The sequence below is a fragment of the Triticum urartu genome, chromosome 3A, assembly GCF_056163025.1.
Source record: "Triticum urartu cultivar PI428250 chromosome 3A, HENAU_Tu73, whole genome shotgun sequence".
Classification (NCBI taxonomy): Eukaryota; Viridiplantae; Streptophyta; class Magnoliopsida; order Poales; family Poaceae; genus Triticum; species Triticum urartu.
Genome location: NC_141875.1, coordinates 605,825,431 through 605,840,701, shown reverse-complemented (window position 1 = coordinate 605,840,701; position 15,271 = coordinate 605,825,431). Strand labels below are relative to the sequence as shown.

At 46.9% G+C, this 15,271-nt stretch overlaps 4 protein-coding genes across 4 annotated transcripts; 2 read left to right on the top strand and 2 right to left on the bottom strand.

Annotated features, from left to right (window-relative positions):
* Positions 1 to 1,172: 1,172 nt before the first annotated feature.
* On the bottom strand, positions 1,173 to 2,184 carry LOC125531947 (uncharacterized). Its single transcript, XM_048696150.2, has one exon. The coding sequence runs from the start codon at positions 2,048 to 2,050 to the stop codon at positions 1,403 to 1,405; it is 648 nt and encodes a 215-aa protein (XP_048552107.2). The 5' UTR covers positions 2,051 to 2,184; the 3' UTR covers positions 1,173 to 1,402.
* A 2,707-nt stretch (positions 2,185 to 4,891) lies between these two features.
* SNX1 (sorting nexin 1) lies at positions 4,892 to 9,529 on the top strand. The gene is made up of 11 exons (XM_087513548.1): positions 4,892 to 5,046; positions 5,163 to 5,297; positions 6,700 to 6,835; positions 6,964 to 7,097; positions 7,480 to 7,551; positions 7,689 to 7,848; positions 8,094 to 8,227; positions 8,341 to 8,409; positions 8,521 to 8,600; positions 8,904 to 8,964; positions 9,058 to 9,529. The coding sequence occupies exons 1-11, from the start codon at positions 5,035 to 5,037 to the stop codon at positions 9,265 to 9,267; spliced, it is 1,203 nt and encodes a 400-aa protein (XP_087369674.1). The 5' UTR covers positions 4,892 to 5,034; the 3' UTR covers positions 9,268 to 9,529.
* A 36-nt stretch (positions 9,530 to 9,565) lies between these two features.
* Positions 9,566 to 10,597, bottom strand: LOC125529114 (uncharacterized). Its single transcript, XM_048693517.2, has 3 exons — positions 10,208 to 10,597; positions 10,027 to 10,080; positions 9,566 to 9,948 (listed from the first exon to the last, which is right to left on the bottom strand). Exons 1-3 carry the CDS (start codon positions 10,484 to 10,486, stop codon positions 9,715 to 9,717), a joined length of 567 nt encoding a protein of 188 aa, XP_048549474.1. The 5' UTR covers positions 10,487 to 10,597; the 3' UTR covers positions 9,566 to 9,714.
* A 2,687-nt stretch (positions 10,598 to 13,284) lies between these two features.
* Positions 13,285 to 14,995, top strand: LOC125529115 (cytochrome P450 716A1). Its single transcript, XM_048693518.2, has one exon. It carries the CDS (start codon positions 13,386 to 13,388, stop codon positions 14,853 to 14,855), a length of 1,470 nt encoding a protein of 489 aa, XP_048549475.2. The 5' UTR covers positions 13,285 to 13,385; the 3' UTR covers positions 14,856 to 14,995.
* The last annotated feature ends 276 nt before the right edge of the window (positions 14,996 to 15,271 follow it).

Genomic DNA, 15,271 nt, shown 5'->3' with positions numbered 1-15,271 from the left:
AGCTTCACAAGTGCAATACGGTCAGACAGACAAAGTGAGATTTTAGTGGATCAGACTTGAATTCACAACGAATCCATTCCACTGCTAAAAGCGCTAGCAGCATTGTACCAAAGCTCCACCGCATTTCCTCTTTTTAACGGTCGACGAAGTGCTAGTAATGGGATTGGGATGTTGAATATGGAATAAGTATGAACCTTTATGACCGGCCCAATACAGAATATGCAGACAGAGCATCCATGAGGAACAAAGATTTGCCCTTTGCTCTATTGGTTGGACCGTGTATTCCTGATACGGAATAGACAGACAACTCCTGTATAGTAGTACGAAGAAGATCCTCAACACATCATTGCCAGTTTTCTATCAAGACAAGATTTCAGATATGCTGGCGACCAATCTCTAGTTCATACAGCTGGGAAAGGCAACAAGTGTTCCTTGATAATAAAAACAAGTGGGGGATCATGGAGTTCCAATAAGCTACATTTTCTGTTTGCTTGAACTACTTCGACAGCTAAGCCATCGATTTCTTTTGGAAATCCAGAATCACAGCTCCATAGACCTGACGATCTGGCATACATAAAAGATGGTGTTCACCGACTATACTCTGAACAATATTTAAACCTGGGTTTAGACTAAAATTAGTCGACTGCCTGATTGTGCATCTCTCACATAGTCTAGTGTCTTGGTACTACTCTAAATTATGATTAAGGTATAAACTTCCTAAAACAATTTTAATATCTAGGTAAACATCAAAATGAAAATTCGGGGACACACCTTCAGCTAAGCAGCAGGCAGAGCATATTTAACTCGGACCCTGAACACTGAACAGCACCATCAATTGCAGTAAAATTTATAACACCTGAACAATATTGCACCCATGATCCATTTCCATGTCCTACACGCGACCTCAAATACAATAAACGATGGATAGTTTGCAGAATCACATCGGCAAAAAGAACAGCAAAACTATCTTCTTCACCAAACGAAGCTGCAGTAGCTAACGAGCTCCAGTAAAGAATCCAGCTCCACAAGTGCAGTGCAAACTAATCTACATCACAATATCTCAAAATATGCCCAAGTTTACATCGTTCGATGTTAAAACTACATACTTTCGGAATGTAACCATAGTAAGGATCGATAAACCATATCTATTGGGGTAAATTAACACAGAAACATCCATACGAACACAATTATCTTGATCCATACCAAATAGTTCAAATGTCTCCTGACAGCTCAAATAGAGAGTTCATAAATAAGAGCAATGCCGCACTGGTGAGTGATACAACACATATTTTACAGGTGTAGCTAAAATTAACACCTGATCACGCGTAATGTACAAAATAATTCAAGCACACGAACTCAATCGCTGTGGCCGAAGGCAGCTGCCAAATGCAAACGCAATGGATCAATCGAGCAGGCCGGTCCTCCGCCACACTGCATTGCGTACCTGGCGGAGGTCCCTCCCCTTGAGCGTGCGCCCGGCGCCCTCCAGCACCGAGAAGGTCGTCATGGGCGACTCCCGCGCCCGCGAGCGCGCCACCATCTCGTGCGGCGGCAGCATCTCCTCGTCGTCCTCCTCCTCGTCCGGTTCACTCGCGAACGCCTCGAACGGCGGCCGCCGCATCCGCGCCACCGGCACATTCACCGGCGCAGACTGCGGCATTTGCATCGCCGGCGCCGGCGCCGGGCGGGGGATGGCGGGGATCATGCGCGGAAGGGCCGTCGCCGGAGACGCGGGAGACGTCGAGGCGGACGAGGCGGACGGGGGCGGCGAGAGAGGCCCGAGGCGCTCGGGGAGGGCCTCGAGGATGCCCCCCGGCGGGCGGCGGAGGCGGGGGCTAGGGTTTGCGGCGCGGAAGGAGGAGATGAACAAGGGCCGGCGCGGCGGCGGCGGCTGCGGCCGCTCGGGAGATCCGACCCCCGAGCCGAAGAGGTCGTCCTCGTCGAGCTCGAAGGCCGCCGAGGCGGGCTGGTCGGCGGCGGCCGCGCGGGGGAGGAATGCGCCGAGGAAGCGCTCGGAGCTGGGCGAGCTCTTGTGGCGCGCGCGATCCATGGCGGGGCGAGGCGAGGCTGTGCGGGCGGGCGGGCGGGCGGTGTAACGGCTGGCGCCGGATTCGCGATTGACGGCAGACGTCACCGGTGGGGAGGCGGCGATCCGGCAGCGCAGTAGGGGAGGGATGCGTGCCGGCGCGGGCTTCGGTGGGTCCGCGGGTTTGTTGGACTCTGCTGCCTTTGGCCTTTGGGGAAGAACGGAGCCACCAAGGTTATGCTGCTGGGGTTTTCAGATCCGTGCAGTACTTTTTTTTCACGGCAGGGGTTCTGAGTTTTCCTTTCTGACATTCTTTGTAGTACTATACCTGATTTCTTCATAAATATTTGGCCACATAAGTACATCACTTAGCATGACTGCAGTGTTAATATTATACTACTTCCTCGGTAAAGAAATGGGTGAAGTAGTGATCTAAACGCTCTTATATTTCTTTTAAAGGGAGTTGCTCCTTTGATTCAAAAGAGTTAGGTCCCATTTGGAACAAAAGAACTTAGGGAGATTTCACATAACACTGCGTTTGGATGTCTGAATTAAGGTGCCTGAAATGGATTTGGTATTCCTTGATTACAATTCAGCTGTTTGGTTGGACTGTGAATTGCCGCTTCAAAATGAAACCAAATTCAACCCCGTATTCCCTCCTACCAAAGCTTCACTTCAACGATACGGAGCCTTGGTGCTCCGATTTCCTCTAAATTGCCCCTTTCCCGCAAAACGTGCCCCTTCGTTGCCTTATCCCCTCGTCTTCGAGGAGAAAAAGAAAAGGAGACGCGGGGAGGTCAGCGTCCACCACCAGGGAGCTCGGCGGCGAGTCCCAAGGAGCTCGGCGGCCATCCCCCAGGTTCGATTCGGACCCGCTTCCTACTTCTCTACCCATCTCCTTCCCTGCTCCCTCCTCCAGTTCCATCGCCGTCCTCGCGCATCTCCGGCGGCCACCACGAGGACCTCGCCGGCAAGCACCAGCAGGACCACGGCGACATAGGCGCCGGTTACTCAATCCGCTTCTGCCCCGTTCCATCCTCCTCACCCTGTCCCTGCCCCTGGTCTAGGTCGCATCTCGTCGGCATCCAGAAGGACCACGGCGACCACCAGGAGGGCTGCGACGGCGGAGGTGCAGGTCTCCTATGGCCACGGGCGCTCTGCCTCGGGCCTTCTCCCTGTCCGCCGCGCCCACCCCCGTGTACCCATCTCTTGTCCTACACTAGCCCATGGCGCCCAACCATTGTCTTGTACCTGAACTTGGTTCATGTGAGGACCTTTTTGTTCTCTGTTATTTACCAATTTTTTGTTTATGTATTGTGCAGATTTGTGAACTATCCGTTATATTTCATTTTTGAGTCATGTAGAATAAGGTATAACCCGGTAATGTAGTTGTGCAATTCCAAAGTTTGTCACCCAGACAAGATTCGGTATTGAAATCTCAGAGGCATTTCAAGGGCCAATTCGCTGGACAACCAAACAGGTGAATTAATATTCATACCATTTCAGTTTCCTCATTGATTTGGAATTCATACCAATTCAATGCGGAGCTCTCCAATGGAGACACTCAAACGAAGCGTAAATGGAATTATATAGGAAATCATCTATGCTCTTTAATTTTGAAGCCCTCTCATTCAATTGAGGCGTTCAATTTTGGATATGATTCATGATTTTGATTGGGTCAATAATTTTTTAAGAAGCTCTCTCATTTAGTTAAGGTGTCTAATATTGGATCTGATTTACGATTTTGACTGGCTCAACGATTTTTTCAAATTAATCGACAGTAACCAGCCTAAAAAACACATCTGTTTCGCACATTCTCTCGCCGCCTAGAAAAAAGAAGCGCCATGTGCCATTGTGGCATAAATATGATAACGCAGTCACTTGCGCAAGAAACTTTCTGACATAAGTATGAGTTGATTAGCATATGATGAAAAAATACACAGCCAATAAAACACATCAAAACATCACATTATCGAAAAAAGAAAACACACATCATCTTCCGCACACGCCAAACCAAATAACAAAAAAGGGAAATCCCAACAATTCCGACTATAAGATACTCCAAAACAGATGTGGTCGGCAACTTCAAATTGCTAGGGAATTTTTTTGTTCATTGCAAAGAACCTTTTTCTAATAACAAAATGTAGTATGCATATAAAGAAACAATTGCAAAGGCCCCTGCAAGATAGTAAAATAATTACCATTGACTTCCAACGAGATGTTGTCTACAAGAACCACTCACATGAGAAAGAACTTCGTTGTAGCAATGAGTCATCATTGTCGCCACAAGGACTCCACCAAGTGAATTCTTCTTCAGTTTCTTGAAAGACTTCAACCCTCCTGCCCGTTGGGGCAGCGAGTGCACCTTGGTCGTGACATCAAGATCCTAGGTCGCAGTGAGCTTCTCGACCACGAAGGAAAGCATCGTCTGCTGCCGCCGAGAAAGAAAAAAGCAATCTCTATTGTGCAAAAGGAACTAACATCCCACATAATTAAACCAAAGGTTCAACCGACAAAGAACCACAACTACTCACTCCCCACTGATGGCAAAACAACACACCGTCAGAACAGGAACGAAGTCGGAAGTACTTATTTAGTGAAGAGATTGCCGCCACGGTCTCAACACACCGTCGGAACATGAACGAAGTCGGAGCTATTCGAAGCACAGTTAAACACCATTTTTGGGATTATTAAAACATTTTTCTTGGAGACGCAAAGAACATTGTTTACTATTAGGAAAAAGCAAGCTGGGCCGGTCTTAATCGCGAGTTGTGGCGGGCCGACTAGCCGCGGAGCTGGGCTAAAACGGACTTGCTCAGGGCCTAGATCCACTGACGTTTCCTCCAAAAAAAAAAGTAATCTCGTAACCAACAAAATCCTTCCCTCAAAAAAAGAAGAGAAAAAGAGAATCCTCTTCGTTTTCTTCCCAAGTCGCCCCCTCTCCTCGTTCCCGTAGCTTCGCCGTGCCGCAACGAGGAGACGAGGCCTCGCAGGGGAAGCTCGCCATCATGATCTCCGCGGTAAATTCCGACGCCCTGCCCCCTCCGTCGCCCCTCTCCGGCCCCTCCGCCGCCCGCCCGCGCGCTCGGCCGGTAATTTTTTTTGGCACTGAATCTGTCTACGCGTGCTCTCGCAGGAGAGGAGCCAGTCGCAGAGCCCGCGGTCGCCCGGGGCGGCGGCCGGGGCGCCGTTCCTGTCGATCTGCGTCACGGATCCCGTCAAGATGGGCACCGGCGTCCAGTCCTACATCTCCTACCGCGTCATCACCAAGGTCATCCGACTCGTTCTCTGTCCCAAGTCCCCTACCTGCCGGTTACTTCGATTTGGTCCAGATTCAGTAGTTTTTAGTGTGGTTCTGTACGAATTGATTGTTTGCTTATGTCCATCGGGTGTTGCCAATTCCTAGAGCAAATTTCGCCGGCTATTAGGTGTCAGTCAGGCTGGAACAGCGGAGCTCAATTTATGAACTCTGGTTTCTTAAATTAGATCCGACATTGGAAATTAGTAACAGCCCAGTAATTAATGAACTCAGTGGTGTGCACACTCTTGTGGCCTTTGAGTAGGTACTAGAAAGCCCTTAAAAGATTTTCTCTAATTAGTAGAGCTAAGTACGACGAAAGAAAAGTACAGGACATTGAACAGTTCTGAATGTTGTCGTGAAATCGCAATAGATAGCAGCTATGGAGCATCAGGACAATACGAAGACGGTGCCTGTTGGATCGCACAGAATAGGCTGTGTTTCTAAGGACCCCTCGCCCCCTCCCCGTGCGACTTCAGCGGAGGTTCTAATAGTTTGTTAATCATCTTGGTTGAGTCGATTATATGGAAGGAACACAAAGAATCTTCAATAACCAAGTCACGGCCTCCGTAATTTTTTCGAGGGCTTGGTCGAGTGCCAAGTGTGATGGAGGGATTGGTCGCTCTCCTGCCTTAGATCACCTTTGGGCTGTTTGTAGTTGTTTTTGTGGTCGGTTTGACTGTCTAGCTGTAACCCTTGAACTATGTTCTACACTTCTAGCCTTTCTTAATATATTTATATGTAGCTCTCCTGCATGGTTTGAATAAAAAAGGAACATAATTTTTTTTTCTTTCGCTTAAAAAGGAAATACTTCAGTTCCATAATTAAATGATTCTATGAGGAAGCACCATCTGTTGCATTGCTCACACCAATTCACGACTAAATCTGTCTGTATACTTAACATACTCTAAATACGGGTGAGTTTTTAATTCATTCAAGAAACACAGCAAGATTGTAGTGACCCGCACCATTAGACTTCTGTCTGTATACTTAACATACTTTAAATACGGGTGAGTTCTTAATTCATTCAAGAAACTCAGCAAGATTGCAGTGACCCGCACCATTAGACTCTGGATCCTACTGATTCGTGTGTTGACAAAGATGATCGCGGAATGACATGGTAATATTGTGTAAACCGCCAATTGATGACACTTTGTGTGTACTGTTCTATCGTTGATTCACACCCATTGGTTTAGCCTATTGAATTGACCTCCAGCACTCGTGTTACTTTTCATTCTCCATATTTGTCTTGTGCTTGCATGCTATCTAGGAGCTGCATTACATTTACTTGAGAAGATATATATTTATTCCTTCTTGGCCATATGCTGACTGTGCTTCTATTGATTTACTAATTTGCTAATATTTACCTCTGTAGACTAACCTACCTGAATTCGAGGGAGCAGAGAAAATTGTTATCCGGCGTTATAGTGATTTTGAGTGGCTGCACGATCGGCTAGCTGAGAAGTACAAAGGCATTTTTATACCTCCTCTTCCAGAGAAGAATGCAGTTGGTAATATGATTTTATCATCAATCTATCCTGTATATTCCCTGCAGAGTAACATAAATGTATCGACCACTTTAGTGCCAATATTGTGTTTTATTGCTTACCGAGCTGTTGTTTCTTTGCTCTATTCTTAGAGAAATTCCGGTTTAGCAAAGAATTCATTGAATTGAGGCGCCAAGCTTTGGACCTATTCATCAACAGACTAGCTTCACACCCTGAACTTAAGCAAAGCGAAGATTTGAGGACATTTTTGCAGGCAGATGAAGAGGTGAAGTATTTGCATAAGCTGAGTTCTACAATTACTTGATAAATTTTAATCTATATAGTCATTTAATGTTAGCTAAGTTTTTTTTATTCTTCACAGCTATGTTACAGATACTTTTGACATATGAATTATAAGTTGCATGTATAACTGGAGGCTTATCATATTGTTCACCTAGGTACCTGCTAATAATCAAGTAACTCTTGGTCTGACTGGCATATATTTCGTCATCCAATGATTTGATCATTATTGCTATGGCACTGAATTTTTAAGGAACTAAATAAAATAAGAGTAATTTGACTGCCTAATTGATAAAAGTTCACCAGAAACTCCAGTTGCTGATGGCATTCTTTCAGCTCATGTTATGTTTTTCGTGTGCATGAAACAGAAAATGGATAGAGCAAGGTCTTATGAGACTGGTATATTTAAGAAGCCGGGAGATTTCATACAGATGTTTAAGGTATGGTTCCTTCATTGCCCAGTAAGACGTCCTTGATATAACTGGATACAACATACAACCCCCCCCCCCCCCCCCCCTCTCCTTTCTTAATATTGAATTTGCAGTTACTGGTTAATAGTTGGTAATCATTTCTGTAGGATGTACAGTCAAAGGTCAGTGATGTTGTTCTGGGAAAAGAAAAGCCAGTGGAAGAATCTACTCCTGAATATGAGAAGCTTAAACATTATATATTTGAGCTAGAAAATCATCTAGCAGAGGCCCAGAAACAAGCATTTCGCCTTGTAAAAAGGCACAGAGGTAATACCTTGATCCTAAAAGAAGTTTCTTGAGTTCAGCCCCAATGTAAAATAGCAGTAAAATGTCGTGTTTGTTAAAATTTTGGTCTTCCAAAAAGATAGAAATAGATGACCTGGTGCATGGTATTCTAACGAGCACAAGGCTGCGGTTCGGAGGCCATTAACAATATCTCAACTTGCTCTTGGTTATGTAGTGTTAAACTGGATTGCAAGACCAATTACACCATTCTGATTTTCTTTCATTAGAACTTGGGCAATCTTTGGCGGACTTTGGGAAAGCGATTAAGCTTTTAGGCGCCTGTGAAGGGGATTCGTTGGAGAAGGTGTTTTCTGAAGTTGGTTCGAAGTCAGAAATGTTGTCAATAAAGCTGCAAAGAGAGGTAATTAGTAACCTGTTATCATAGTACCACTTTTCATTTTAAATAGCATATGACCATTCATTTAGTAGTTAGTACTTCTATTACCTAATGCTGTTGATATGCTGTTACTACAGGCAGACAACCTTCTCTTTAACTTTGAAGAGCCTTTGAAAGATTATGTGCGTGCTGTGCAGTCAATAAAGGTGAGTTTCTTTCTCTTCCATCTATTAACTGCAAATAGAGAATTTCTTATAATGTTTAGGAAATGTCAAAGCAAATTGAGGTCATGACTAATTTTCTCATGGTCATGGCAGGCCACTATGCTTGATCGAGCCAATGCTTTCAGGCAGCACTTTGACTTGGACCAGGAGAGGAAGTATAAAGAGCTTAACCTGTATGTATTGCATATTGCAAGTTCCATATTTCGTGCTTAGTGACATGGCGTAATAATTTAGGGAAAATGTCCTAAGGGAGTTTTTCACCTTTCAGGATAATAACTGATCAAAACTGGGCCTACCAATTTAAAAATTCCATAGTTAAATAATGAAATCTCTAATCTCTTGGCACAACACAAGGTGTAAGGTCCTTGTAGTGTCGATCCTATTCTTACTGCAGTGAAAAAAATGAAGTTCATGAACCCTGAGAAGTTTATTCTGTACTATTACCTGGAAAATTTCTCATCCTATTCTTACTGCAGTGAAAAAATGAAGTTCATGAACCCTGAGAAGTTTACCGAGTCAGAAACTGAGTTCAGCGAGGTAAGTATTAATTTTAAGGATCTATATGTCGAGCGAGCATAAATTGTGAATGAATAATTTGTTTGACTGGTGTTTTGTTGTGAATAAATGCAGTTGAAAGCAGCCAGTGAGGAGGCTACGAAGAGGTACGAGCACATAGTTAGTGTAATGAACGAGGAGCTTGCACGGTTCCAGGAGCAGAAAACAGCTGATATTGGACTTGCATTCCATGAGTTTGCCAAAGGTCAAGCAAAGTTGGCTAAAGATATTGCTGATGCGTGGCGCAGCGTCCTCCCAAAGCTAGAGGCGTGTTCCAGTTCATAATCGAAACTGTGTTTGCCCATTGTGTTTGAGATAGTGGTTGGCGCTTTGAGTTCTAGGCTGATTTTTTCCAGCCTAATTTGACAGTGGTTCATGTATACTTAAAGGTGATGGTTGACAATGCTGAAGTTGTTATATTGACATCTTTTCCTTACCGTGTGGGTGTGTACTCTGTAACTCAAATTTTCGACCAATTAGTCTAACTGTTGAAGTCCTTCAGGAAGTATTATGAATAAAGAGAAGACAGTGGAGTTGTTTAGCTTTACTTCCTCTAATGGAATTTATATCTTTATCTTGGAAGAGAACATGAAAGGAGACCTTGAAGAATACTTAGGGATTACAAGTTGTATCAACAGAGAATGATAATCCTGCTGCATCATGTTCCTTAATCACTGTCAAACTTGCACAATTTAGCAGACTTGTCAAGTTTGCACAATCTGAACAGGCTTGTCAAACTCGCGCAATCTGAATGGACTTCTGAAGCGCCATGAGGAGGCTCCTCATGATCCTGGGCTCCCCAGGCGGCTCCATGTCCTTCATAGCACCGTTCCTGATGGCTCGGAACACAAACCCAGAGCCGTCTGTCGCCGGAGACACCAGGCAGTCGATGTAGGCCAGCAGCGAGGTCGCACCGTCGTCGATCCCGATGAACCCTAGCCTGATCCCACCCTCCACCTTGTCCACCTGTTTGCACATGAAAAATTGTATCAACTGAAGGTATCTGAAGTATCAACCATATCGTCAGCTCTCGGGTCGCCATACCTTGATAGGCACTGGCAGTGGCAACATGGCGCCTTGGCAGAGACTGTTCCCCCACTGCCAAACAGGTTCGAAATAAACATCAGTTCTACCAAGCAGTTCAACTGAAGGTCCAAGCTGAGACTGAGAGATAAGACCAGGCATATCATACTCCAACACGGCTCAAGGAATGCTTACTACTGACCTGAAAGAGCAACCCCTCGAACCGAGCGACGTCGATGTTGGCCGGCAGCTTCACGGTGCCGAGGCTGACCCCGTCGTCGTCGGCCGGCACAATGCCGCCCTTCCCCGGCACGGCGCACGGCGGCTTCACGGTCACCCTTGCCCTGAAACTGGGGAGCTTCGCGGCCTTGTTCCAGCCTCCGGCTTGGAAGCAACTGGAAGTGTGCTTCGGAAGCGTCCCTGAGGAGCAGGAGGATGTGATCCTGTGGACCAACAGCTGCCTTGCAGTCGCAGCTGCCATGTTCTTTCCTTTCTGGGGAGGGACGGAGGCAGGATGGAGATTCAGGCTTGAGAGAGCACAATATCAGGGCCGGTTAATGAGTGCTGCCGATTAACCTGCCGGGATGAGAAATGAATGGACAAGCTGGTGCCGCCAAGACAATTTTTGGTTGGTCGGGGCCTCTTCTTGTCTCGTGGTTCAGTGTTGCAACTAGCGACCGCGTATTCTCTAAAATTTATTAAGACAGAATGAAAGTTTCATATTTATCATGCATGCTAATCTATGGTTGAATGGTTAGATGGATAGTGGCATCCCCAGCCCATCAGGGTAGTCCTATTGCTTGCATTTATTTCATGATTTCCGGCGACGTGCGTTCAGTGCGAGGAAACGTTTCGGTTGACTACGAGGCACTTTTGATGACTTCGTGAATCTCAAGATGACATGCCGGATCAGTCTTTCGGAGGTGCTCATATGGGTAGGGTGTGTGTGTATGTATTCATAGGGATGAGTGTATGCGCATATATATGAGCGCATGAGCCTGTACTGTGTTTTTTTTAAAAAGTATCATGCATGCCAACTAGGGATTTTTATTGAGGTGACACAACTAAACGAGGAGAGATGGGATTGAGTATCATGATATGATACCATATCATATTAAATGATGTACCAATATGTGTTATACATAATAATAAATGATGTCAATATGATATCAAGCTATGATAGTACTAGGCATTGTGAAGATAAAGTGTATCATATGATGTCCGTATATGATACTTCTCATTGTGACCCGCGTTAGATATATGGGTGTCGTCATGATGTGTTCTTTTAGAGATCAAGAGTGTCTTTTTGGGCCGACCATTTTTCTTGATTTTGAAAAAGCATTCCCTGGCTTTTAGTTTCGTTGTCCAACAATTTTAATAGTTTTTTGTTTTTCTATTTCTATTTTATTTCCTGTTTGTTTTCTCCTTTGCTGTATTCATTTTATTTTTTCACAAGCTAATTCATGAATCTCTACCGGAGGTAAATGATGGCCCGTCATCTAACTAATAACAGTTTTCACTTTGTGTTCATTAAATCACCATTAGAAAAATACTTGGCTCTTAAAACGGTAGCACATAAAAGTCGAGATTCTCAAGAAGACACGAGGCCTGCTTAGCCAACATCGCCAGTCCCAAAAATCCACCCTTCCTTAATTCATTGAGACACACATTTTTGACCAAGCCATCCAATGCATCCTTCTCAAATTATCCTCGTCTCCCCAGTGACATCGCATCAATAACTCATTTACGATTTTTTAAGAATTTTAAATACAGACATTGCACAAGTGGGAACGGCTTGAACAAAAGACTTGAGAAATATTTATTTTCCTCCAACGAATAAACATTTTGTTTCCAACCACTAGTTTTGTTTATGACATGATCATTTAAATACAGAAAAAAAATCCAATTTATCCATTCCTACATTGACAGGCAAGCCTAAATATTTATCATTTAGGATCCCAGTCATGATATTCAGAGTTACACACATCTGCTCACTCAACTCGGCACTTGTATTAGGACCGAAGAATACGTTGGATTTATCAACACCGACCAAATGCCTGAAGCGGCACAATAGGAATCCAAAATTGACTTCAACGACTCAACATTATGCATATTGGCCTTCACGAGGATCATGGGGGAGGAGCCATTAGACGTAACTATTCTCACAAACAATGTACTCGTTGTTTCCAATGAATAAAGTTGGTGATATTCTTTTAAAAGAATAAATACTAAACGGTACGTCATTCTCGCACTTGCCAAAATATTCGAGTTCCAAACAACTGAGTGCATTTACCAATTTTTTGTCTATATCATGAGTGCAATCTGTTTCAAACTTTAAGATTATAGAACTCGTCGCAAATGAATTCTCAATTTTACAATGTATCATTTATTAACACAAGTTCACGCCGCAACAGGGCACGCCAATGCATCAAGTGTATTTTTTTCTTAAAATAAGATAACCCTGACCTTGTGCACATAATCATCTTTATTAAATTATTCAACAGAGTCTGACAAAATAAATATATGAATCAACCTAAAGTCATATTTCTGATAATCTATGTCAATACACCTACTAGCTTGATGATGTGTCATGGTCACACACGAGCACACATCAACTAATCCGGTGGCCTCCTCAAGCTACCCCATGGCGAGTTGAGATTACCAACCGGTCTGGCAGACCATCAACGCGCCGTGCATGCACATGCTCCAGAATCCGTTGCCACCATCATCCGTCGTCCCAACTTACAACTTTAGGAGAGATCCACGCATTGACCTTGCCAGACACAGCTGTTGTCGACGCCACGACGACCAGACAACACAATCACCCTGCGGGCGTCCATCGCCGAGACCCCGCTGCGCCACGCTGCCGAGACCCGCCGTCATTGACTTGATAGATGCCGCACCGCACCAACTCCTGATTCAGATCGCGGCCAATACTAACCTAACAGTGTCCACCAATCAGCTATCTCCCAAGAGGGCGCCTTCAAGAAGAGAATGGCGTCAACGATGCGGTCGCCACACACCATAGTTAGGACTTTCACTCAAAGACAAATAATGTGATAGAGGTGGAAGGACGAACGTCTAAAAAAAAACGGCACCCTCGGAAGTGTAAATGAACTGTTAATTAATCCTCTCCCTCTATTGCTTATGTACCTGCTACAGTTTGTCCGTACTCCCGTGGAATCCATCGTGAGCATGATTCCCTCCAATAATTCCGACCGGCAGTAAACAAATGAAGTACTCCAATACTATTATTTGTAGGAGACCAATGAAAAGATTAAGCTTGGATGCAGCTGATCTCATCAAAGATTTACTATACATAGTGGACCGAGTGTCCATCTGATCAGAAAAACAACCATTGGAGAGCTTGGATCAAGAGGATGGAAATGGAGGCTTCCGTCTTGGCAGCTCTGGCGGCAGTAGTCGTTGCTTCCATCTTCTTGGTATTGCCACACCTGAGAAAGCAGAGCCCATCTCAGGACGATCGGCGCCGCCAGCTGCCTCCGGGCTCCTTCGGCCTCCCCGTCGTCGGCCAGACGGTCGGCCTACTGCGCGCCCTCCGCGCCAACACCGCCGAGGCATGGCTCCGGCGCTGGGCCTCCGAGTACGGCACCGTCTCAAAGCTCTCCCTCTTCGGCCTCCCCACGGCCTTGCTCGTCGGCCCCGCCGCCAACAAGTTCCTCTTCGCCAGCACCGCGCTCACCGCCAAGACCACCACCTCCTTCAACAGCATGGTCGGCAGGCGCAACATCCGAGAGCTGGCCGGCGACGACCACCGCCGCGTAAGGGCCATGATGGTCCAGTTCCTCAAGCTGGACAGCGTCAGGAGCTACGTCGCCAGCATGGACGACGAGGTCCGGCACCACATCCGCGCCCACTGGGACGGCCGCGCAACCGTCGCGGTGATGCCGTCGATGAAGTCGCTCACCTTCGACATCATGTGCACCGTCATCTTCGGGCTCGGGAGAGCCGAGCACGCCGCCGTGAGGCGGGAGCTCTCGGCGGAGTTCCAGCAGCTGGTGAGGGGCATCTGGGCGATCCCGGTGAACCTGCCTTTCACCTCCTACGGCAAGTGCCTCGCCGCGAGCCGGCGAGGCCGGCGAGCCGTCGCGGCAGTCATCGGCGAGAAGCGCGCCAAGCTGGAGAGCGGGCACAGCTCGCCGTTCGACGACCTCATGACCCACATGCTCGCCGAGGGGCTAGCCGACGAGGATATCATCGACAACGTCATGTTCATGATGGTAGCGGCGCACGACACCACGGCCACCCTCCTCACCTTCCTCCTCCGTCACCTCGACGGCAACAGGGAGGCCTACGGCAGGGTCGTGGCGGAGCAACAAGAGGTCGCGAGGAGCAAGGCTCCGGGGGAAGCTCTGTCATGGGACGACCTCGGCAAGATGAAGTACACATGGTCGGCGGCGATGGAGACCCTGCGCCTGGTGCCTCCGGTGTTCTCCCTGCTCAAGAGGGTGGTCGAGGACGCGGAGTTCGACGGCCACCTCATCCCCAAGGGCTGGCAGGTGCTGGGGGCGATGAACATGACGCAGTGGGACCCGGCCATCTTCCCGGAGCCCGGCAGGTTCGAGCCGGCGAGGTTCGAGAGCCCGGCACCGCCCTACAGCTTCGTGGCGTTCGGCGGCGGCGCGACCGTATGCCCGGGAAACGAGTTCGCTAGGGTGGAGGCGCTGGTGGCCATGCACTACATCGTCACCGGGTTCAGGTGGAAGCTCGCCGATGGCTGCGACGGCAGCTTCTCCCGGTACCCGCTGCCGTCCCCGGCTCAGGGCCTCCTCATCGACATCGAGCCAATGGACACAGCCACCACAGGTGCAGCAGGCATCACCAAATGATCTCGAAGAATCCCGTAGCAGATCTGAATGGTGCACCAACACCATTCAGCTCTATGATTTCCATGTTAAAATGTACGATTACAGATACTAATTTGCAGTGAAGCGTAAATATTTCTCGCCGTTCTTGAAAGGAATTTCGGCAATTGTCATCAGTTTAATGTTCGAAATGCCCTCGGAATCGTACTGGAGTTGGAGCGTGGTTATTCTGCGGTCTGTCTTGATAGTATGTGCGGCACAGATTTAGTTATGGTAGCTCAGCCTCCCGTCCGGGGAGACGGCAACCAAACACTCGAAGATGATCATACGTGGGGTGGAGCCCATGCAATTGGAAGTAAGGTGTGTTACCATGAATGGCTCGAGAGGGGCGTCGATTGAGAAGGTAGGTGGCCGTGTGAAGCGTTTCAACCCAAAACGGA

Coding starts and splice junctions, on each gene's coding strand:
- LOC125529114 (XM_048693517.2), bottom strand. CDS start 10,486: ATGGCAGCTGCGACTGCAAGGCAGCTGTTGGTCCACAGGATCACATCC. Junction 10,081..10,207: donor TCGAGGGGTTGCTCTTTCAG/GTCAGTAGTAAG, acceptor CCTGTTTGGCAG/TGGGGGAACAGTCTCTGCCA. Junction 9,949..10,026: donor CACTGCCAGTGCCTATCAAG/GTATGGCGACCC, acceptor ATGTGCAAACAG/GTGGACAAGGTGGAGGGTGG.
- LOC125531947 (XM_048696150.2), bottom strand. CDS start 2,050: ATGGATCGCGCGCGCCACAAGAGCTCGCCCAGCTCCGAGCGCTTCCTC.
- LOC125529115 (XM_048693518.2), top strand. CDS start 13,386: ATGGAAATGGAGGCTTCCGTCTTGGCAGCTCTGGCGGCAGTAGTCGTT.
- SNX1 (XM_087513548.1), top strand. Junction 7,098..7,479: donor TTTTGCAGGCAGATGAAGAG/GTGAAGTATTTG, acceptor TGCATGAAACAG/AAAATGGATAGAGCAAGGTC. Junction 7,849..8,093: donor CCTTGTAAAAAGGCACAGAG/GTAATACCTTGA, acceptor TTCTTTCATTAG/AACTTGGGCAATCTTTGGCG.